General features: G+C 42.2%; 1 protein-coding gene across 19 annotated transcripts in view; it reads right to left on the bottom strand.

Annotated features, from left to right (window-relative positions):
• Positions 1-24,143, bottom strand: part of LOC105207684 (polypyrimidine tract-binding protein 1) — a 478,610-nt gene that overhangs the window by 150,717 nt on the left and 303,750 nt on the right. For 13 of the 19 annotated variants that reach the window (XM_039457815.1, XM_039457817.1, XM_039457822.1 and 10 more), the window contains one exon: positions 17,908-17,961. The exons of the other annotated variants lie outside the window; for them this stretch is intronic. In XM_039457815.1, the coding sequence (XP_039313749.1) occupies positions 17,908-17,961 (54 nt within the window). The remainder of the gene's footprint in view (positions 1-17,907; positions 17,962-24,143) is intronic. 19 annotated transcript variants of the gene reach the window in all.

Genomic DNA, 24,143 nt, shown 5'->3' with positions numbered 1-24,143 from the left:
GGCGCCGATAAGCGACTCGTTTCCAGCGTGTTTCATCGAGAAGTAGTATCGATCCCTCCGGCTGATCATTAAATATTGACGATGCAATTTGGCACTAGGAGAATGACGTCCCTCGCAAACGCGGCGAATTTCTGCATCGAAGCCGATTGAAAACCTATCTAATCAATTATTACCGTTCTCGTTATTGAAATTCTCGTTTTTTTTCCATTGTTTTTCTCGCTAGTGGATCTCGAAGGTAATAATTGTGCGTTCTTAGGTACGTAATTAATGTAATAATTATGTAACTCTTAATGATTCCTCGTGGATGCAATGGTGTTCACGTGACTCCAGTGTCAATTAGCGAAGTTACGTTCGCATTCTTACGTCGCAATACTGGAAGAACGAAGAGACGGACGAAAACGTGACGTCGATCGAGGAAAGGATGGCTAAAGGCACGTAACAAAATAATGCAGAAACATTTTCAACGGCTTCCTCCTTGCGTTTCCTATCCGCACTATTCTTTTTTTTTTTCTTACGTTTCTCCGACGGGTTACATGTACAAATGCCACGACAGGATTTATTTGGTGAGCTTTTCGAGAGCGGCATCTGCGCGCGTCGAGTCGTGAAACTTGCATGACGTTGTTTCTCGCACCGAAACTCCGCAAGCTTCTTCCCTTTTTTTTTTACGTTCTTTCCATCTGCGCTCACGTATCCCTTCCCGACGGTCACGTTAATTCCACCGTTAATTGAATCGTTTCTTGCACGTCCACTTTGCCGTTGATTCGCTGCGATGCCCGGCAAGGAACAAATCCTCGAATCGTCCGATATACACGTTAATTCGAATTGCTTGCGTTATATATATTCTATGAAAAGTAAAGTTTCCCGTTACGAAGAAAAAATGTAAATTAAATACCGAGCTTACGGATTCCCTGATCGAGTCTGTTCAGCATGACGTTTCGCTTGACAACGCCACGTGATTTTTCGTTACGTTTCACCGTTCTCGAGTTAATATCGCGGGACGCGGTCTTTATCATTCATATGATAAAAGTGTAGCGTGCGCCTGTGTGTTTTAGAGTTCGCCGCGACAACTTGAAAACGCAGTTTCCGCTTCATTGAAACAACGTCAAGTTTGATATGCAATATCCAGTGCATCGCGGAAACGACATCCGACACGACATTTCGTTTTACTGAACATTTCACCCGGTACACAGAAATGCACTCATGAGAATCTCCAAACGATTCTGCCGGATGTTACATTTCACAATCATATCAAAATGCTCTTGTACAGCCGATTGATTAGACATTAAAATCTGGCAAATCATGATGATTTCTATCACTTAATCGTACCATTTAGTATGACGTTATGGTACCTCTGTGACCTCAATCGCGTTTGCCAAAATGGTGGAATTTGCTTCGATTACGTGAGCAATGTAAATTACACTAATCCTACACTAAAAAAAATTGTATTCTCAGCATAAAAGGGTAATATACTTTCTCTCTTATTCCTTGAACCTAAGAATATATTCTTTCTAACGAACTTTTGGACAATGATATTCTGGAGCAAGTTTGGTTCGCAACAATTATGTTATAATTTAACATGTTAACAATAGTGCGCATTTTAATATTTTAAAATTACGTTTCCTTTCGTATTTGAAAAATCGCGATTAAAGGCATACAATCTCATTCATATATCCCGATAAAAAATAAGAATATCTGTTATCTATACTAATCTATCCTTCATAAAACTTCTCTCTCAAGTTAAGAATATGCTTTCGATGCTTATGTTAGAAAAGACTGCTATGAAAATAAAAGAGGAAGATTCTTAAGTTGAGAATATACAATTTTTTTTATGCAAGTCCTTAGCATTGCTCATTGTTTAAAGAGAAGCTGACGCGCGCGAAATTACCTAATCATTAATCACTATGGTAATTGTAATGCTCAACGTCTGACTTATCAAGATGCTGTGAGTGGAATTTGTCTTTGAGAAAATGGCGATGATCTCAACAATGCAGAACAGATATTGCTCCTCGGATGACTCTACCCAGCATCCAAGCACGCGCACGTAACATGTTCTTGAGCCATTGCGTCCAACATTTATGGCAATATGATTTTCTCTCGGGCTATCTTCACCTTCCCCTCCTAAGTTTTCGGTTCATTCTCTTATATCCAAGCTGCACACGGTTGCACGTGGTGCAAATAAATTTCGAGATGACAGCGAGACGGATGAAAGACAGGCGAAAAGAGACTGGCGGTGGTAGTGAGACGGTAGTCGGACGGACAATTTAAATTTTTCGCCGATTGCACTCTCGCGCCTCTCCGGGGTGCGATTACATCGCGAGTAATCGGGATGAGTTGGAAGACGAAAGACTGGCGGGGAAAAAAGGGATGAGGCCGCGAGGAAACGGCGGATAACGATTATCTCGCCGTATACTCGACGAGACACGAATTTCGCCTCCTGCTTCCCTCTTGAATAAACCGCGGAAATATAAAAATATGCAGATCTGCGCGTGAAGGTTCGACGGAAACGACTGTCGCTCTCGTAAAAAAAAAAAGAGTAGCGCTCTCGATTCGGAAATCATTGCGCGCGATTGACGACGTATTAGCCAAAATTTCCACAAAGCAAGCAAATGAAAACACGACGCGACGTTCGGGTGTTAATCGGAGGACGGCCGCAATATAAATGTTAACCTCAGCGATTGAGCGGCGCGGTTGTTTTGATCAGCATTTAACGCGCGTTTCGACGAGCCCGGCGAAACGTTCGTCGCCGATACAATGGCACGTCAGTGCTATTGACGAAATAGTCCGTCAGTGGCGAGGTAACACGTCACCGCTGCCTATCGATATTCCGTTTCAACCGAGACGCACGTTCCCTCCCCATTTGCCGCGCGTTAAATTCTGTCGACGTCGTACCGGAGAGCTCGAAGGAAAATTCTTGGAAAATCGCACGATTGCGACTCGCGTGTAACGCGAGGTGTAAGTGCTACAGAAATATATAATCCATCCGCGTTCCCATGATATCTTTCCACGTTCTTGAGATATTAAGTAGCATTTGTAAAATCGTTCTCTCATTCCGGACTTCGCCCCCCCTCCCCCATTACATCTACGATTAAAATACCGTTCTTCATTATCGTCCTCGCTACATTACAGGGTGTATGCGACAAAAATTTCAAGCATCACGATAAATATACTCCCCCGCGTAAATCGGGACAGGGAAACGAGGTATTGATGTTAAAGATACTAAATTTCACTATTTCCACGCCCGCGTATTACGAGAGAGAATAAAAAAGAATGAGGAAACGCACCCGCGAGGTGGAGAGGAAGAAAAGCAAGTGCCCCCGCTCCCTCACTCCGCCGGTAATTTAACTCGACCTTATCGAAGTTTATCGCGGCGGTTCTGATAGGTTTGCCCCATAATCCACTGCTTCGTTTCAAGCTGGGGAAACCCATTAAGGTAGCAGTTGCAACACAGCGTGCGCAAGAACAAAACGAGAAAGCGAGAGCGAGAAAGGAGGACCGACCCTCGCATTCTCTTTTCCTCGCCGGAGTGATTAATGTGAATGGATGAAGAAACGGGAGAAAAAAAAAAGAAACGCACGACCCGGTAGGCGAGGTGGGAAAAGCGGGGGATGATGGAGAAAAGAAACAACAAATCTGGCGTGAAGTGCAGCCTCAACTGTTGTTTTCCTCCCTTTTTTCCTGCTCTGTCTTTCTCTCTCCTTTTCCCCTTTAGACAAGGCATCACTGCCCGCGCTCAACGAAAATCCGCGTTTCGTTAAAATTGTTGGGACCGCCAGGCGTTCGCTTAATTGCGACTCGGATTAAATACGACGGTCCTTTTCCACGAGTCGCGAAGAAAGTACGGGAAATTTTACGCATTCCGCTGTGAGATAATTGTGGAATTTCGAGAGATGACGTATAAAAACGCACATGTTCCTGAAACATCTGTATCTTGGCGCGACGAGGGGACTAAAAGCGTACAAGCTACCTTCCAATTGTTAGGATAATTAATGCCGCGTAATGAGGGAATTGTCCTACATTGATTTACAGCCTATTGATGCATCGTAAGTGGTTTACTACCCTCATTAACAAGTAATGCCGATTCATAATGCGATAAAAATAGCAGAATTCCTGATACATCCGATTCATCCGCGGCCGGATATAGCCGATTACCGTTTATGATAATCGGCTGGCCGGCCGTTTTGTCCGATTTCGCGAACGAGCAGTCTGTTACATAATTAACGACGAATTTTCATGCCATGAATATGAAGCACGGCTAATGAGAACATTAATATTTCCCATCCCCCGTGCGTCCCGTCGCGTCGTCCATCCCTTCTCCCTATTGCGGTCCGCATCAGAATCGAGCGAGTCCCGTTGTCCGAATTCCGCTTTTGCGTACGTTACCGTTACCGTTCCGCTACCGTAAGGAGATATCCGCGCCGAGGATGGCGAAAGAATGATCCTGACGGATTGTCGCTCGCGCGCGCGCGCGTCCGTCTCGCGAACGATCGCCATTCCGCGCGCGGGTTTTCCTAACGCGACCAAACTTCCGTCGCGCGATCGACGGAAACTTTTATTTTATCGCGACGGAGCAACGCGCAATTGCGCGAATAAAACGCAGCGGGGAGATTTATCGCGGCGGTAAATTTTATTATACGCATCCGAATGTATGGATGAACACCAATTAATCGCGGGGATTTAATTAATCTAACGTAACGCCCGGCGCGGAAATAACCGGATGCGGGATTATTGTGCGGGACGCGTACCATTTTGCGCGTTGTTCCCTCGATGGTAATCTCCCCCTGATTATCTTTTATTCCTCAATAATAATATATCCCCCTATTTCCCGCAATATTTCCCTCCCGAAGAAGCGTCGGGTTTCTCCGGCGGTGCATTATCTGCAATAACCTGTTGTCGGACGTGCGATATCGCGCGTGTTCTTTAGACGGAGCATTACCATGGTAATTCGTACGCCCACGTGAATCATTGGTAAAACATTAGGCATCGCGGTACTTTATCGTTTTCCTGTCGTAACAAAATTAACTCTGCGTGGTCGTTCGATGATTTACGTCACTTAAAAGTCAAAATCATATTTTAGAAACTGTAATATAGCATATAAATTGTTTGTTTATGTAATAATTTTTAAATATCGTCATAAAAGATTAGGGATCACCCCGCTGAGCCGCGGCGATCTGATGGATTTTTCCTCCTCGCTTTTTATATAAAAGTTTATTAAATTGTGGTATGCGGCGCGCATAAAAGACGACCCGTGAGTCGCGGGGCATTCAAACGGGAGGGCAAACTTTCTTTTTAATTAACGAAGGTAAATACTTATATTTTTTATAAAGCCTAACCCTAAATGAAGCTACCGACTATAGAAAGTTATTGCCCACAAAACCGTCTTGAACTTTGTTTCAAAAGCAATATTCGAAAGCTCGTAGCAAAATTTGCAGATCATATCGCAAATTATTCACGAAAGTTGTGTGTTTAACGTTATACATTCAGTATCATAGTTATTAGGAAAAAGTACACTGTTAAATTTTAAAGAATCAAATTCAAGCCAATTTCTTGAGCTAAATAACATTTTATTACTTTTAATTTCTGTGCGTCAAAATGTTATTATTTTAAAATGTGTAATTAAAAGGACATCATCTAATTAACCCATTTCTGTAGTTGAATTGTTTAATTTCAAAGTAGCGTACGTATTAATATATGCACCTGATAAATAATAAATTTAATTTGAGCCAAATTTAATATTTTTATAATTAAACTATTGTTTGACTATATTGTTTTAGTTAAATTGACGTCATATTAAGCAGGAACAATAGCAACCTATAGCAATGATTAAAAGTAACCCAAATTGGGTAGAATTCAACCCTACAAACCTAACAATGTACACGTTAAATCTAAACATCTACTATGCGTAAGGCAACAAGTGTGTTACGTAAAGGATCGAGACGTCCGTTGAAGAGATTTACGAGCGATTTACAGAATGCTGCAGAAACGCGGAACTTTTATGTGCGCCGCGGAGATTGAAGAGAAACAAGAATGACTAACTGGCAACTGTAATGGGATCTGGAAGACAAATGAACCCGAACTGAGGTATCTTTCAAATCAGATTCGATAAGTAGAAGTGGCAATTCGTTGAAAAAATCGATCGCTCTACTGTACTTCGCACATGGAAATCGGCTAAAACTAGCAATAATGGAATGTTGATGAAACAAAAGCAGTATATTAAAAAAAAATTTTTTTATTATATCATTAAAATTCCCGGAACGCGTTTATTATTGAAAAACAAGAAAAAAAAATTAATTTTGTGAAAAGAAATCTATCGTTGGTATATTGTACAGTATGCTCTTGATAATCGCAAATGTGAATGCACCTAAATCCGGAAGTTCATCCAAATCATTATCTTAATGGTTTCAACATGCACTTATTAAAACCCGGAGCAACGTGCGAAGTCATGAGCAGATTTATTCTTCGAATATTTGAATTTAAGTCGCGATGAGATCTCTCAATGCGGTGAGAATACTCGTTACAGTGTCTAACGTTGTCGTAACAAGCTTCGCTTACCATTTTACGACTGACGCAATTAACAGATAGCCCAGCGTGCTGGCTTTCATTGCCGTTTAAAAACACTTTGCGGATAATGTCACCAACGTTAAAGTCGTGAAAGAAGCTGCTTGATTTATTTCGAAGTATGTGAGACTCTCGAATAACGATTGCGGCAGACACCTTTTCTTCTGCTCGTCTCCGCGTTTTTCTAACGTCATTGTCATTTTCCTAACCTTCAATATCTACGTTTCAAAAAAGTTCCCATGCTTCCACACTCGGATATTTCTGACCCAGTATGATTTTAATTAATTTATTTTAAATCGATCGATTAGAGAGGAAAAAAAAAAGAATTTTTCGGTACGAAAATCGGAAAAGTCGTAGCGCATAAGATATTTCGCAATAAGTAAAACGTACAACTTTAAAAACCGACCTGGGTTTCACTGACCCACTGTGGGTACTGAGAGTTGATGACGAAAGTGTTACGAATATTAAGACTTGTTACGCTACCTACGGCTCGTAAATATGATAATAAAATTGATATATCGATGGAGCACTTTCTTGACTTATACTTCTTATCGGTCCGGTTCGTATTCCAATAGGGTTCCATTCTATATTCTAATACGGTTCTATTCTATTGCGTTTCTACATTCAATTATATGTACATTTTTAAGCACTTACACGCTTCTGCTTTCTCTTTCATTGTCTCCTTATCTGCCGGAGTTATAATACCTAGCTCCATTTGCATGGCGTTCTATAGTTAACCAGAAACTGAGTATGCACGGTTATCTTTTTGGGGCACACCTCGCGCGCCCGGCGAGAGTGAATGCCAGAGGCATCGAGGCAGAAAGAGAGGAAACCAGATTGGGATGCTCGTCTGCGTCAAGTATCCGTCATGACGCATGATGGCCGACGGGCTGAATTGAAATTTTGCAACACGTCGATAACAAAGAATTCGGCCTTTCGTTTCTCGCAATATAAATTTTGCAAACGGACTTTCTGAATCAATAAAGTGATATTTTTGACTTATTTAATATTGAAAATCAGAAAACGATAGACACTGGAGCCTTGGGCTACATTTTTATTACGGGAGAACCGTGCAAAGTTCTTCCAAGAATAACACTTTCGTTACGAATTTATTACTTTTTCGGAACAACCCTTAAACATGAATGTTTCATTATACGATTCCTCGCCTCGCATCCCTGTTTGCCAAGCAAGAAACATCTATCTCTCACACAGAAGGGAACTTCAGCTTGGAAGGGTCGAAGAGGTTTATTTTAAGGAGGTAAAGAGTCGCGCCTGATCGCTGTCGAAGTTGGAGTCAAAGCGATCGGGAGTGCGGACAATGCCGATGGGGGTGGCGGAAGGAGGAAGAAGCGTGCTCGATGCAAAATAACTTTTATCTTCCTCGGATGATAAATACCTTCCGCGCGACGAGGGGGCTGTGACGTATAGCAGTGAAGTACACGTCTTAAGGGTCGTCCAGTGACCCTTTTTGTCGGAACCCTTCTCCAAATGGAGAGCCCGACCCCTCGAATCTGATCTCCATGATCCTCTCCAATCTGCCGCGTGGAGGATCGTGGATGATACCTCGTAAATATAAGACACATTCGGTAATTGGAGATGATCAAAAAAATTAATGAATCTTCCTCCCACGCAGAAAATGGTTCCGGGCAAGAATAACCTTTTCTCAGAATTAAATCTACCTCCTCGCAGAAATACAACGATATGGAATAATTATGTCACGTCACTCGTAAGTTCACTTCATTTATTTCTATTTCTTTTTACCGATGAACGGCGACGTGTGCGCGAGTTTATATAATATTCTACCGGTGCTAAACTCGAATTTTAATAACTGATGCTGTTTTTCGCTTCTTCCTGATATATAATATATAAGCATTCCAAATATACACTGATGCGCGATAAAAGATTTATCGCCCTAAACGAGGTACGCACGAACGAGAAAGACTAAGCTGACGAAAGCTGCTTTACCAATTGGTCGCAAAAATAAATTTTACACGAAACGCTTGGAAATTTCTATTAACCACGGCCAGAGAGGAGGTTGCGTAGGAAGTGCACTTTAAGCAGATTTCCACATTTAATACTTCTCTAAAAATATATACATATATTTATATATTTTATTAATGAAATATCTCGAATTCCCGACCTATGCACGCCGCACGCTCGGCTGGCGACCGTTTCTCGATTAGTATCGCAAACACGTTACTCGCTAAATGTATCGGGGAGAGATCGAGAGCAACTTACTTAAGAAGACGGTAATATCAGCGAGCTCTGAGGCGAGCGACAGACGGCACGACGCGCGCTCCGGCGCAAAATTACGCGAAGGACCGCGAGCTACCCCTAGGGTTGTTAACAAACCTCGACACTCCTCATTCCCTCCTTCACCGCGTTTCTAGACCTCTCATTTCTCTTTCCCGCCCTCTCACGCTGACGGAGACAGCGACACACGGCGCACTCGTATCCTCGGGGACGCGCTCCAAGTCCTATTTCATTGGACTTCGCCGGGAGTTCGAGGTCTCTGAGTTTCTGATGACTCGCGAAACTCCTCTAGACGCCTATAAACGGATATATTTATTGCCAGGCTCCTCGGGAACTCGTTCCTTTGGCCAACCAGTCGATTTACTAAATGAGACCGGAAGTGGATTGCCCGTCACCGTCGGTACTCCTGACCTTCTTTGAAGCGAAAACTCAAAGAGTTTGAGAGTCGTACTCCACCTTTTCTCCCCCGCCTCTCCGCGACCAATGATCTATCCTCGATTTTCCCGCGTACTGAACGTTGTGCATGCGAAAGCGAGAGAATAAATTCGACAGGGCTTATGTTAAAATTATCCTATATAACAGACGCGTTTTGATTTAAATTACAGTTTACATCCTTTAAAATTAAACGTATTTTCAATGAGTCTGAAAATAAAAAAACTTTAGCTAAATACAAATATGAAAATAACTTTTGTTGGATTATCAAAATAATTATGAAGGATGTTCAAACGGTAACGAGCGATGCTGCTACCAAATTTTGACGTACTAGCAACCAGCTTGAGCGAACACAATTATTTTGCCCGTCTAGCAAAAATTATTTTCAGCTCCGTATTCAGCTAAATGTTTAAACGCTCTAGTGCAAAACCGTACTAGCTACGGAAGTGTATCCTGCACGAATCGTGTTCGTTAAGGAATATAAAATTATGTTCTTTTTTCATATCTTATACACAATAACGTAAAACCAGCTATAAAAAAAAAAGTACAAGTCATGTATGCATAAACGTGTCTACGTGCTTCTACCCTGTACGACTAAGTTTGAAGAAAAAGAGAAAAAGAGTGCACACGTATACGCGCGTACGCTGGTGAGATTCGGTGCAAATCGGTGAGATTCGTGGCTCAGGGGGGAAAAAAAAAGTACGGCGTTTAAAAAAGCAGATCGGGAAATCGACGGAGCGGGGTCAGAGCGAGGGTGTACCGGGCGCGCTCCATGTGCGGGGCTTATCCTTTTCCAGGCGATTTACGTGCGAAGTTCGCGTGGAAGGAAGCGAATCGTTTATCACGCGGAGAGCTAATAGATAACACGGCGGTTACGTGTTCGAGCCTCGATCGGCGCCCGGCTGCTCTCCCCTTATTCCTCCTCTCTCTCTCTCTTCTCTCTCCCGGTCTCTCATCCACCCTCGACGCCACCGTGCCCTCTAACCCCGAGAAATTCACTTTATCTGTCTCGATCGGCGCGCAATACCGCGCAGTTCGATCCTACAATACCGGATTTACCCCGAACTTCGAGATACGATGTACCGGATGTGCGTAACTCTTTCCACGGCGCGATCCTTGCGACTCGCGAAGCGCACGTGCTGCTGCGTGTTAAGCGGGTTCCCCTTGAAAACGAGTCGAATCTCGCCGATAAGTCGCAACGTTTTGCGAAAAATATAAGCGGAAATTTGGTCGTCGCCCAGTCATGTAATAAGGTCGAGCGAATAAAGATAAGAAAACATAAAAGGGATTGAAAGGCAATCCTGTAACTTATTTTAAGACGAACGGAAAACCCACACAATTATGATGGCGTTTTAATATGATTTTCATTTTATGAAAGAGAAACGCAAACTTGTGAAATATACAGCTGAGAAGAATAAAAGAAAAAAACATTTGTGATTTGCATTGCGATGTGAAAGGTATACCTGCGACAGTGAACTGTCGGCTAACTTTAATCAGAAATCTCATTTTATCGGCGTCATCAACTACAGCAGATGTCAAATGGCTTATGCATGCACGGACAAGAGGTATTCATCGGATTTTACGCCACGGAAGTGCGGCGCGCCGCGAAGAGTGGACTTTACGCAGCGACCGTTTTATGATGTCCTTTTTCGCGACAATATCCCATTTATGGAGCGCGTCTGAAGGAGCAGTCGTTGTCTCGGCTGGGAGGAAGAAAAAAAAACACACGGCGACCTTTTCTAGCAGACAGTCGTAACTACTATTTTCCCCCGGCGTCTCACAATTAATCTAACGCGCCCCCGTCTCGTTTTTCCTTCTTCCTTGAAATGAAATTAATGAGGCTTTACTCCGAGTGATGCAAAAAAAAGAATAAGAAAAACTTTTTTTGTGCAGTGTATTTAATTTTTTTTATATATAAATACAAGCCCACGGTATCGTAGATACGTACATTTTTTTTTTGTAATGAAGGAAAGTGATTTTTATCAAAAATTCAAAAAAATTTTGCAAGTGAATCGAGTACGCTCTATTAAAAATGATATTTTCAATTTCTGGTTCCGACCGGAAATGGACTGGTCCAGATGAAATGTTGAATTTTTTAAATGCAACATGTATCTTTTATTACAAATTCGGATTACACTAAAAAAAAAATACAAAAAACTTTTGTCTCAAACACTTTTTCTGGAAGTGCTTCCATTAATCTTAGAAATAATCTTAAAAGTGAAAAAAATAAACTTAAAAGATTAACGAAGATATTTTTAGAAAAGAGACACAAATTTATAATTTTTTCACGTATAATCCGAATTTGCAATAAAAAGTACAATGTTCTCTTCATTTTAAGAAAAATATACGAGTGATCTGACACTTTGTACATGTATAAAAATAATGTAGAATTTATCGCACACGATTCAATCGGAATAATTGCAGAAATCAGGCCACATTACTAGTATCATTAATATAAAATGCATAATGATTAACAATGTTAATTTACAGCACAAAAGAAGAAATCGAAAAGCCGTATTGCGCAAATGATTTATGCAAATAATTCACACCGCTGTGAAATTGTCTATTAAAGCAACAAACAGTAATAATAAATCAAATGTTATTACATTACGTCACAAAAACAAAAAGATTAAGAAATGTAACAGTCGTAATTATGAACCATTTAGATTAAAATAATTTTTATTAATTCGTATAAATTTAACAATCAAACATTTAAAAAAAATTCTTAATACAAAATTAGCAAAAAATATAATTTTAAAGAAAAATTATTACACATTTAATAAACGGATTGTGAATTTTAGAAAAATATAAAAAAATCCAAGTTCCATAGAACGGCATAATTTCATATTATAATAATCTCAAAAAATGAAAAAATAAAGTTTTTTTTAAATTTTATTAACACATGCATGCAAAACATCTAATTTTTTCTAATTAGAACTCGACCAGTAATCGGGATCATCACCAATTGAATCAATATTTCGCGTGTCCTTTGCAAAAGTATCAAACGATAAACATGAATCACGATTAATTTAACGTTAGAGAAAACCGGGTCAGCAATCGCGCACGAGAAGTGATAGCGCTTTGATTCCTGCTTGATAGTGAAAAATGCGAATCGACGAGCACTTCGAGCGAGTGCAACGGGTGTAATAGAGCGTGCTCGTGGTTTTACGTGGAAAAGCGAGCGGGAGTGGAAGGATGAGAAAAGAGGGACGAGCTATTTTCACGCGTCACAGAGATGGTAATTGAGTCGTGCCGCTCGAAAGATCGAGTCACCCTCCACTCACTGAAGAGACACGAAGGAGATTCAAGGTGACACACACACACACACATGCACACACACACGCACGCACGCACGCGCGCGCGCACACACACACACACACACACACACACACACACACACACACACACAAAAGATGTCGGAAAGAAATGCCAATGAGAAAACCAGCTACGGAGTCCAATTTTTTGTTAAATGTGGAAACGAACTCTCTTCTCTCTCTCTCTCTCTCTCTCTCGACAAAAAAATTGCAATCGCAAAACTTCGACAGCATCTTCAAAGTTTTAATCGCGTAACACAATCTTAGAACTCTAATTATTATCTGAATCAGAAAGCGCCGAGATTGACTTTTAATCCGATTTCGTTTTATGTACAAAAATATTTTTTTAACTTTTATCATACATTTTAAGAAGATATTAGGGCGTTAAACCCTCTTCAAGTAATTTGAAGAACAGTTCTATTATTACTGTTCAGCACTATACTGTTCAGCGTCGAATACTTTCCGCTTCTACGTCCACGTATGTACGATACTTGTACGGTGATAGTTTCCGATTTCCACTTTCCGTACGTTTTGCCGTTCGCTCCCGCTTCCGATGCTTCCAATGCGTTTCCGATGCCGACGAACGAATGGTATTTCCGTGCGGTGAATCGCACTGAATCTATTTTCGCGAAGGAGTGACGTATTCGCGGCTGAGCCGTTCAATGACGACGGAAGCCGGCGCGCGAGTAAAAGTAATCTATCATAGCGACATCCTGCCTCCAAGATATTCCGACGAGGATGACAAACTTAGGCTGCGTGATCTCCACGAATAAACGTAAAGATAACAATAGAAATTCAAATAAGAAAAGCATAATTGCTGATGAATCTGACTCAGGCATTAGCGCCAGAAAAAAAGTTTGGTCAAAAAATTATTTCAAGACGGGGAAATAAATAAATAAATATACTTAAATATTTAAAAAAAAAACTATGAATCCCAGAGTTAAAAAAAAAACAGTTTAATGTGTTTCAGTGTTGGTCTTTGTTGCGGACCAAACCGCAGAAACGAGTGCAGCGAGCAAACACACCCTTGGCCAATCATGCATTGACGAAATAGACTTAGTGTCTAAGCGCGTAATCCTTGATTTGCTTAGAGTTTATGTAAATTCTCTCGCACTAAGAGGATTATAGAATAAAGAGAGACTAAAGCCGCAAATGAAATAAGAGTAATTACAAAATAATGAAGCTTATTTCGCGTAAAGGTTAATTATAAGCTATACGTAAAATATCTGACAACAGTATAGTATTTTCTCAAGCTCTTTAAAGTCGCTCGCATGCCGGTAGCGCGAGTTGGTTAAAGGGCTACGGGTCGGAAGTGTCAAGCCAAGGATTCGCCCAGAAACGGTTCCCACGTACGTCACGTTCTCGGAAATTCGCCGTCCAGGAAATCGCGAGGGCGAGAAACCGTCGTCGTGCCCCGCGCGTACGCTTTGATGTCCCTGGCGAACAACGTAAGCTCGCGGCACAAAGGCGAAAGCGCGCCCCGAGAGAAGAAGGTCGTCCCGGCTTCGCACAGAGGAAACACTTCGCGAAGAGGCGTTCTCACGCAGGAAATCGCCCGAAGATGAGAGAGAAACAGTCATCCCGCGGCATGTGAACCAGATATGAATTTCAGGCGCGCCGCGGAGGTTACCGCGTGAATATTTCAACAGGATATTGTGCGAGCATGTCGCTGTCAACTGGAAACATTAATTCAGATTACTTCGATAGAAACCCGATTTTAACCAGTATTATTAATGATTCATATTAGCGAATAATTACTATTGGTACGCTGAATTTGAGGTGTTAATCCCTTCAATTGTAATACGCACTAAAATATGTAACATCGCTATCAGTATTTCATCGATTTCGCAGATTTCACGTTGATATGGTTTCGCGAAAAAAAAAATGTAGATACTCCTTAACCGAGTTTACTTGGCGAGGATATTAAACGTACGGAAAGGACGACAGTACCGACGAAACGACGTTAAGAAAAAAGCATTCGTGAGTACGTACGAGACGCGTGAACCCGCAGCGCCGAAGGTAAAAGAAGTTTGCTTCGGCGGAACACGGAGGAACTTCCGGTAATGAGATGGGGAAGGAACGTCGGATCCCGTAACGAGGAAATAAATGCTAATGGTCAGCTTGTTCGTCGGCATGCCGGGAGCGTGTTGCGCTCTAACGATACCTGGAGGCTTGCACGCTGATAAGACCCCGCGTTGCCCCCGCAGGTTTACGCGCGGAATAAAGATAAGCCGCGATGCGTCATGGGCGTCGCGCGAGCGCGCTGCGTCGCATTCGCCGATGAGGGTCGTAAGTCGGGAGCGCGCTGTATTTTGAAACAATCGCGATCGTTAAGTCCATTGTGCAATGTACTGTGTACGGAATGATACGGCGAAAACATGAAACCGTCTGGAACGAGACGGATCTCGACGGCGGCGTTATTAGGGGCCCTATGAATGCGGAAGCTAAACCGCGCGGCCGTTGATTCGGCGACAGCGGCGGCGGGGGCGCATTTCGGTTTACTGTCACTCTTGTACCTCAGCCACTGTATCCTCTTTCGGATCGCGCTTTTAAATCGGCGTCCGTGACGCGCGAGAGAAGTTGATTCCCTCGAATAAAACGCGATATATAAAGAGCGGAGCGATCGAGCCCTTTTTACGATCGAGCGAGCGATTGAAAACGATGGCAATCGATACGCGGTTAATAACAAATTCTGTCGTAACACTCGACGAAATAAAAGCGGTCTATTCTGTATTTCCTTTTCAATTTGTTGTCGTTCAAACAGGCGTTACACCGGGACGGATGAAGAACAATTTTTTTTTTTTTTACGGCAATATTTACACGCGCTAGCAAAGTATTTCATTGCAACAAATGTAGATCGTGCGATCGAAAGAAAAAGAGAGAGAGAGAGAAAATAATAAGAAAGAAATCGAACCTCAACGATCTACCTTGAGGCAAACAAGGGTAAAAACATTTTGTATATTTATGTTAAAACCGGTCCTTGTTCAAAATTTGTGTTAATTTTTCAACACACGCAAAAAAGAAATTAGTATCAAATCAACAATTCATTGTTTCATATATAAGCAAGAATATAAAATCTTCTTGGAAGAATTTATTATCCTAAACAGATATAATTTGCTCTCTCATACATGAAGAAACAAATTTTCTTTATGTAAGCAAATTATGTCTAAGATTATAAATTCTTCCAAGAAGATTTTATATTCTTGCTTATATATGAAACGATGAATTGTTGATTTAATACTAATTTTTTTCCTGTGCACCCGCAAGTATTAATTTAACATAATGTGATTGCGTATGTTATTGAATATTTTGTGTTAAATTCATATTTGACATTTCTTACCGTTAAAGCGACACAATTTTTAAATAAATAAACGAATAACATAAAAATAATGTAGTTTTAAAATATACAGTCCAAGATAAATGAATAAAATGTACGTGTCAACGTATTATAAATGTTGATTTTACCGAAGAAACATATTTCCACACTTGGTTACCAAACTGTGTCAAAGTGTTACATTTTTTATGTCACTTTCTAACGTATTCGGCTTGCGTTAAATTAACACAAATTTGAGTTTGACACATGCGACATACGTTAAATTCAGCGTAGATGGGAACGAGAAGATAAATCCGCGCGTCGTTGTAAAACCTATCCTATTTTCCTTCCGATATTAACGCGGATTCCCCACACTTTGTTTGACGTGCGCGTCATATCCGTCGTCCCGAGCACCGTTTCAACCCCCTCGCGACGCTCTTTCGTGCGTTACGTGTTCCCGTGTGAGACACCCCTGACGACCAGTCTGACAATATACAAACACATTCGTCACTGTCGCCCACGGGACGTCTCTTATTTCACGCCCTGTAAGGATGGCCGAAACGACGCGACGGTGAAGAGGTAGGATGAATGATCGAACGGCGGTGAACTCGATTCTTCTCCCGGAAACAATCGGCGGTTATAATCGGTGGCGCGTATCGCGTCGCGAATTCCTTTTTCACGATTCAGACCGGTTTAATCAAGCGCGTCGCTAGTCGATTTTCCGCGAGGTCGAGCCTTTTAACTTCTTCATCGCGGGGTATTTCGCGATATATTAATGTCGAGAAATGCTTGTGACACGCAAAATCGTTCCGAGGCGGGTACGAAAGCCAGCGTTGAACTCATTCGCAGTACCTATAAGCAAAAACAGCATCCCGTCGCGTCGTGTGCAGTCGCGCGCCCGAAAAAGCCTCAAACGCGCGAGGCCTCACACTACCGTTACCGTTTTATTTTCATTTAAAAGCCATCTTCGGTCTCCATTCCCGAGACCGAGGCGAAATGGAAGTGGATCTCTTTCTCTCTCTCTCTCTCTTTCTCTGCTGACTGTTTGCACACGGCAGTTTCTATAAAAGTTTAATTAATTAAGCCGTCGTATTTGATTAACGCCGCAGGATCTTCCGCGTTTCACGAAAATTGCACGAGTATACACGAGCGACGACTCATCGCGTTAGCGTTGGGAGCGTGCTTAATAAAAGCATGACATCAATGGATTAATACAGTGAGCAGCAGTTATGTTACATTGACGCATTAGATCAGCTTAATATACCAGACTGCATGAGCGATGGAAAATATCGGCGTTAACTGTTGTTTTCAATACGTAAAACATCGATGCCAATATTTATTATCACGCTAAAATGATTGATTCACGTGCGATTATATGTCCCGGCAGAATTGCCATTTACATTTAACGCAGTAAAGAGGTGCACGACCGAATCCACGTCAAATTTACTAAATTATGAAATTTACGTTGCGCGCACAGCACATAAGTCAGATTTTATAAAGTGATGCACATATTTAACAATATTTTGCGATAATTAATGTCGTAAATTACAAGATAATTGCAAAGTTCAAATTGCAACGATAATAGAAGCGGATAGCATGACATGCGATAGAAATGCGATACCTAATTAGCGTTCGTCGGTGTATTATTTTGAAATAAAATGTAATAAAAACGCGCCATCTCTGTTTCGTCTATGTATCGCGATCCGGGATAGTTTGTACGAAAGGCATTTCTCCAACGTAAAATAATAACGGAATTAATGCATGGGGAGGAAACGAGCTAAATTTCTGCGGTAATTTTTGTCGTGCAGCGCGCGGGATTATTAGGAGTAAGCTGGCGCATATTAAACCGAATGCCGCAGCGCAGCCCGGCGGAAGTCGAGATGTATCGCGACGTTAATTAAGACGGATGTGTGCCTGCGAGATATTAGGACCTCTTCCCATATCCTTCACGAACCACGTCGTCTGACGGGAAAGAGCCTTTCGGCGGTAGGGTCATAATACGCGGATAAAGCGACGATGTTACATTGCTTTGTGGCTTACCATCGTCAGGGACGCGCCCGTCCCGCGTGCGTACTGGAATTCCTGGACACTCACCTGGAAGCAGAAGAAAAAGAAACGGAGGGTTAAAAAAACGTGCCGTGAGACCTAGATCCGGTGATTCGAGCCGCTTATCTAGGATAAGCGACGAGCGATCGCGGTCAGAGTATCAATGTAAATTAAATTATTATTTCGAGTGTCTAAAAATTTTTAAATATTATTCAAGCGTGTAGGAACGTGCGCAGAACTAGAAAAAATATGAGTAGCGATATAATTCAGATGAATAACCTCTAATTGATCACTTGCTGAAGTTATTGCGCAGGAGCTATCGGAGGATTATTTCTTTTTCTTTTTTTCTTCAAGTTAATGCCGAACCCACCCTCGCTCTATATCGTAAATTCGCTCGAATCTTTAGTCGCGCGAGTTTAAGGCTTTCCTTTTCCGCGAGTTAATTCGCGGGGCAAAAGCGCGGAGCTCGGAGCAGATATCGATGATGCACTTGGCGAGATGCACGGTGCGGAGATATCTCGATCGTGCCATCTGGCACACACGGTCTGAGTTCGCGAGATATCTCGGCCGCGCCACCTAATAGCCAGATTAACACGTCGACAAGCGAACCTATCGACCAAATCACACATATGGCGTATAGTTTGCTCGAATCGCATCGCCACGGACAACCTAATTTCCCGTCTCCGTGCGGAAAATTCGCCTTACGTTACACACACACACACACACACACACATACACGCACATGCCAAATGTATGTACGCATAAATCGTACAACTACGTAATATAGCGCGCGTAAAAAATAATACACACGTTATACTTTTAAGATTTATTTTCGCGCCGCCGTTACGTCATACGTCAATTGATCCTCATCATTAAAGTCTTGCGCAAGAGTGTCGTGGCACAAAAGGTGTATCTCCTTTCTGCGGGGTAGATGAAAAAAAACATCGTAAAATTCTCATAACGTCTGCGCGATTAAAGAAAAAATATTTCGCAGATATTCCGTGATACAACGTTGGCGTAAAAATAAGTATTAAACAAATTTCCAGGCCAGCACACGCGAGTGTGCGAGTTGTAACGGTAAAAACATCGCGTAAAAATACGGAACTTTGATAGAAACTAATAAAAATAAAAATAAAAAAAAGAAAAGAGCGAGAGATCTCGAGCGGATATCTGGCCGCTCGCGCGAACGATGGACGCGATAACGAAGAAAAATCTGCGGGAACGTGTTGATGAGGAGGGCGGGCTGAAGTACGAGTCGGAAAAAAGAAATCCCGCCGGATGTGGTTCGGGCACGTGTTTACGTAAATACCGTGGACGGATCGATGGCGTTTTTATGCCGCTCTTGGCACGCAACTTTGACGATTGGCTGACTTTTTTTCGCCGACATGCAAGCGCCATTTAAGCACGCTCTTTGACGCGGAATCGACAAGGCGGAACTGCGCCGCGTGCTCCACACACGGTATCGGCCATTCGGAACGCGCGCTCTCGCAGTGCACGCGCATCAGCGTGCGATGCAAAACAGGTCTTGCAGAAATCTTTAATGATACGCGTTGCGTATTATTATACGCATTGGGAGATCCCTATCGATATCGTCCCGATCGAGATCTTGTCGCATCTTGTAATTAGTAGTCGACTGGGTAAACGATACCCGCATCGACGCTCATTAGCATCAATCTCGAGCGATTCGATATTCCGCCTACGCCGTAGTTGCGAAAATTAAATACGATAATTAACTTGCACGAGCGGGGGAGAAAAGACTTTCGTTATGCGTCTGTCGAGCTTTATCGCGAATATGCGCGATGTCGTAAGAATTCCATTGTCATGCGTTAAGAAGCGAATCTAACGTCTTATCAGTTAACTGGCTCGAATAAGATTCGATTCCGATTTGAAATCTCTATGATTCGAATCTAAACTATTCGAAACTTTCAAATCTAAAATGTCGGGCACGAGTCATACATATTCACAATATTATATCATAGAATCATACTTAACCCCCTTAAACACAGCACGTGGTCTGAAAGAACAGCACACAAAATTTCGATCGTTTGCCGTGTGAAGAGAGAATGAGATAAAAAGCTCGGGTTAAGAGAGGGAAAAAGCCAGAAGTCTTCATCGATCGCCATCGGTTGACCAGATTCAGAGCTCAACTAGTATTCAAACGGCAAGAAAGAAAAGTTTTTTATCATTACATTCTCCTTGTTATTATGCATAGTTGTACTTTTTAAGAATGACAATGCCGTAAATTTTTCTTAAAAGTATCACTCTTTAGCTTTGAAACGCCGTATTATGAAGTCCTTAAAAGTTTCTTGTTGCAAAAATATGATTTAATTAAAAAAAAAAAAACAAAAAACAAATTTTTTACAAATCTTTATTTTCGCTTAATAGTTTTTCCTTAATAATTACTTCATAATAGAACATTTTTTCAGCAACATTGTCTATAGCAACACGATCATATTTTTGAGACTCTGAGCTTTTATTTTTTTAAAAATTGATTGAAATCAAAGATACGACTTCTCAAAGTTGCATGGATATCTCAGATGTTGTGTTTAAGATTGGCGCCGGACGTGTTTAAGGATTAAAGCAATTTTATATTTTTTTATACAAAAATATTTTATTATCTGTATATTCAAATGAAACCTAACAATTACGATGTCAATTAAAAATTTCAACGATTCAAATTCGATTCAATTCGGCAACAAAAAAAACCTTGATTCGCATCCCTCTGACACGGCACGAAAGAGTCGACGTTCTCGAACGAATTGAAACGAGTGAACTCGCTTAAGAGAGAAAATTTGTCAGGTAATGTTGCGAGAGGGGTAGGGCAATTTATCTTGTTGTATTAGCAAATAGATGATGATGACGCCCCGAGGAGGGAATGTCGGTGGAACCAACGGAAGCAACGGTCGATGTTTACGCGCGTTTACGCGCAACCGAGTACACACAAGATCGAATGTGTACGCGTGCGTGTGTATGCGTGAACACCTTTGTGAGATTAAGCCCGTTTGCCTGTCCGACGTGTAAGTATACGCGTAGGAGCTTACGTCGGCACACACGCGTGACGTGCGTGAGCGAAGGCAAGGCATCGATGCAAGTTGCAACGCAGGAATTCCGCGCCGTCGACATCCTTTCAATAATAAACTATACGAGCGTAGCCGCACTGGTAGCAACTCAAAATACGTCGGTGTTGCTGTTACCTAACTCGGAGAAGTGAAAACGTTTCGATTAAATTTAGCGTTAGCGGCGCGCGCGGATAACGGAATCTTATTTTTCTGTCAATTGCAAGTGGACTATCTTCCATCGGAAAAACTTTTAATTTGTTCAATCTCGAGTAGCGGGCTTTAATTTAACCAGGACCTTAACTTCCGACTTAATCGAAGAGCTAATGATAATTGAAGAGTTGCGAAACAATCAGGATTTTTTCCACTCTCCTTCGTCTCGCTTTTTTCTCATTCGTAAGGAAATTGCAAAGGACGCGTGTCCATCAATGACGTGCGTGCGTGTATACGGAAGGAGTTAACGTGTATTTCCGTCGAGTGCGCCCGTTCGCAGGAGTGTGTACATAGTTACGGGCGTCTTACGATACTAATTGATGTCGGCTGACAGACAGACAGACAAGACTGCCGGATCAACAGTGGAAGCGCACTGGCGCCTCCGCAGGGTACACCCTTCCGCCTCACGATAGTCTTCGACTTCTCCTCACTTCCGCCTACGTGCTCGCCCGGACTCGCTTGACAATGGACACGCCACTAGGAAGAATGTCAGCGCATGCCTCGGCAACAATGCGCGAACAATGCCGCGTAACGACTTCAGCTCTCTCTCTCTCTCTCTCTCTTGTCTCCCCCTTTCCCTTCTCTCTCTCTCTCTCTCTCCCTCTTACGAGAAAGCACAAATTGGCGTAGCAAATCACCGAAAAAGACGTCGACTCGGCGCAAACTTGTTTCGTGAAGGTACGACTATTCCCGACCAACACGTCGGTTTGATAAGCGATTCATGTCACTCGTCGCGTTTTCCTCAGAAATGCGAAAGTGTTCGCCGACATCGCCCGAGGCGGTGCCCCAGTTTTTGTCGATTGTATAAACGAATAATCGAAACTTTACAGACTTTTCTCTTTATCCGTGAAGAAAAGTTGGAAATTGACGAACTAGCTGAGGCGAACGATAAGAAACACGACTTTGATTGCTTCTTCGATATTTTAAGTGTCGGGCAAATTAATCGGATTCTAGCGTGAATTAATAAGTTCTTACATCGTATCGCTGATTTTTCGTTAATATTTGTGCGTAACGTATTTTCGCTATTCAATCTCCAGCCGACTCTCATCTCACGACGAAGCTAATCGATGGAGTCAGCGAAGAGGAGGAATTAGTATAGAATCCTGATTGAACTGTCCTTGTGGCCTCGAATCCCCTCGTCGAATCCCCCGTTATCTTCTCACGTAAAATCAACATAGCGGGCAGAAAAGAGGCAGCGGCGGCCATTTAGGACCACGTGAGACAGGTGGTAAGGAACACAATGGACAGATAATAGCCGGGATTGATAGACTGATAAAAAAGAGAGAGAGAGAGAGAGAATAAAGTTCAGCGGCTATAAGGCGATTGCAACGGCGAAATATAATTTTCCTATCCGCCGCCGATCAGAAGTCAAGAGGAGGCAGAGGGACGTCACGAGCACGAAATACATATCCTATGAAGCAGCGAGAAAGAAGTAATTCCACGTACACAGCACTAAGGTACCTTGGTGCGGGCCAAGTTATCCGCGAGGCATTAAGGTACGCGCGAGGAACGAACGACGGAGGAGATGGGGAAAGAAAGAGAGAGAAAGGAGCAAGATCAGAGCGAGCGCGCGGACGGGCAAAGCAGCCGAGGAGCGAGAGGACGGAAATCGCCCCGGTAGCTAGATGGGCTTCCAGGACCTTCCACTCGAGTAATGAGAAAATCACAAAAGACGTGTCACTTCAATGGGTCCCCGGTATCCGTCGCGTCTGCCCCCGCCCACCTCTGTCTCGCTTTTTCCTGGAATCCTTTTTCATTCGACTACCAGCGACAATCTACGAAGGCCAGTAACCTACATCGGTCCTGTCCAGAAGCTTATTATCGAATTTATCCTTAAGAGAGAGGAATCGTCTCGTATAATACGCATTGTTGCGCGCACGCTTTGCGATTGATTAATCTAACGCTTTCGCTATATCGGGGCATTATCGTGAATTTTCTCTTAGAGTTTACCCCCGAAAGCGTGCGACGATATGATCTTCGGAGAATTTTAATAATAAAATCTAGCAAACTTTAATCGAATTATTTTAGAACAGTTTGGTTAAATTTAACCAAATTTTATGAAAACTTTACTAAATTTCACTAAAAATCCGTAAAATTCTTCAAAGTCCATGTTGTCTCTCACAACTATTATAATTTTCAAGGTAAATCCTACGGAGAGAAAATTCTCTCTCCGTGTACAGAATTTTCGTTGCTCCAATACAAGCAATAAAGGAATAAAAACGCGCCCATCACGACTGCAGCGGAAATGATCAATTATCAAATCGTATAGGTACCAAACGTCACAAATGACGACATATCGAGTCGAACGAAGAATAGAAATTCGATTGTGCACGCTCCCGTCGGAGCAAGCTTTCCAAATTGGTTACAGCCTTACGTAGATCCTGTTTTCTCGCAATGCGATCTTCTGGGAAAGTAAATTATCCCACTTGAAAATATTGAAGACGCCCACCGACGCGCACACCCCTCTGACGAAATTTACCCTCGAAAGAATTTCGCGAAATGATCAGAGATCGCTGGTTAATAATACCGGCGAAAAACTGTTTAGTGGGTCGATTTATTCAGGGGCACGTAGCGGCCATTAATGCGCGATAGCACCGGCTGATCGTAGACGGCGATACGAAGAGATTTAAGTATCGGCTGACTGGGCGGTTTCCAAAGGCTTTTCCTCCGCGCGGGGTTGGCAACCATCTTTCCAAACGGTTTATTTACCCGTTTCTACGGCTCTCTTTTGCATACGTACGAGAGGATGATTCTCCGAATTTTTTTTAAGAAAATTGGTTCGTTAACATTCGAGGTTGACCGAGATTTCTTTTTTTTTCTTTTTTTTTTACTTCAGCTAAGTATCTTTTCACATATTTGCACAATTTTCGTAGGTAAGGGAAGCCGGTTCGTTGAACGAAAAAAAAAAAAAGATGTATTAAACGTCCAAGAATATATAAGAGGGAATTAAATCAGAGCCTC

The sequence above is a fragment of the Solenopsis invicta genome, chromosome 15 (assembly GCF_016802725.1).
Source record: "Solenopsis invicta isolate M01_SB chromosome 15, UNIL_Sinv_3.0, whole genome shotgun sequence".
Lineage (NCBI taxonomy): Eukaryota > Metazoa > Arthropoda > Insecta > Hymenoptera > Formicidae > Solenopsis > Solenopsis invicta.
This window is presented reverse-complemented; position numbering and strand designations above follow the sequence as displayed.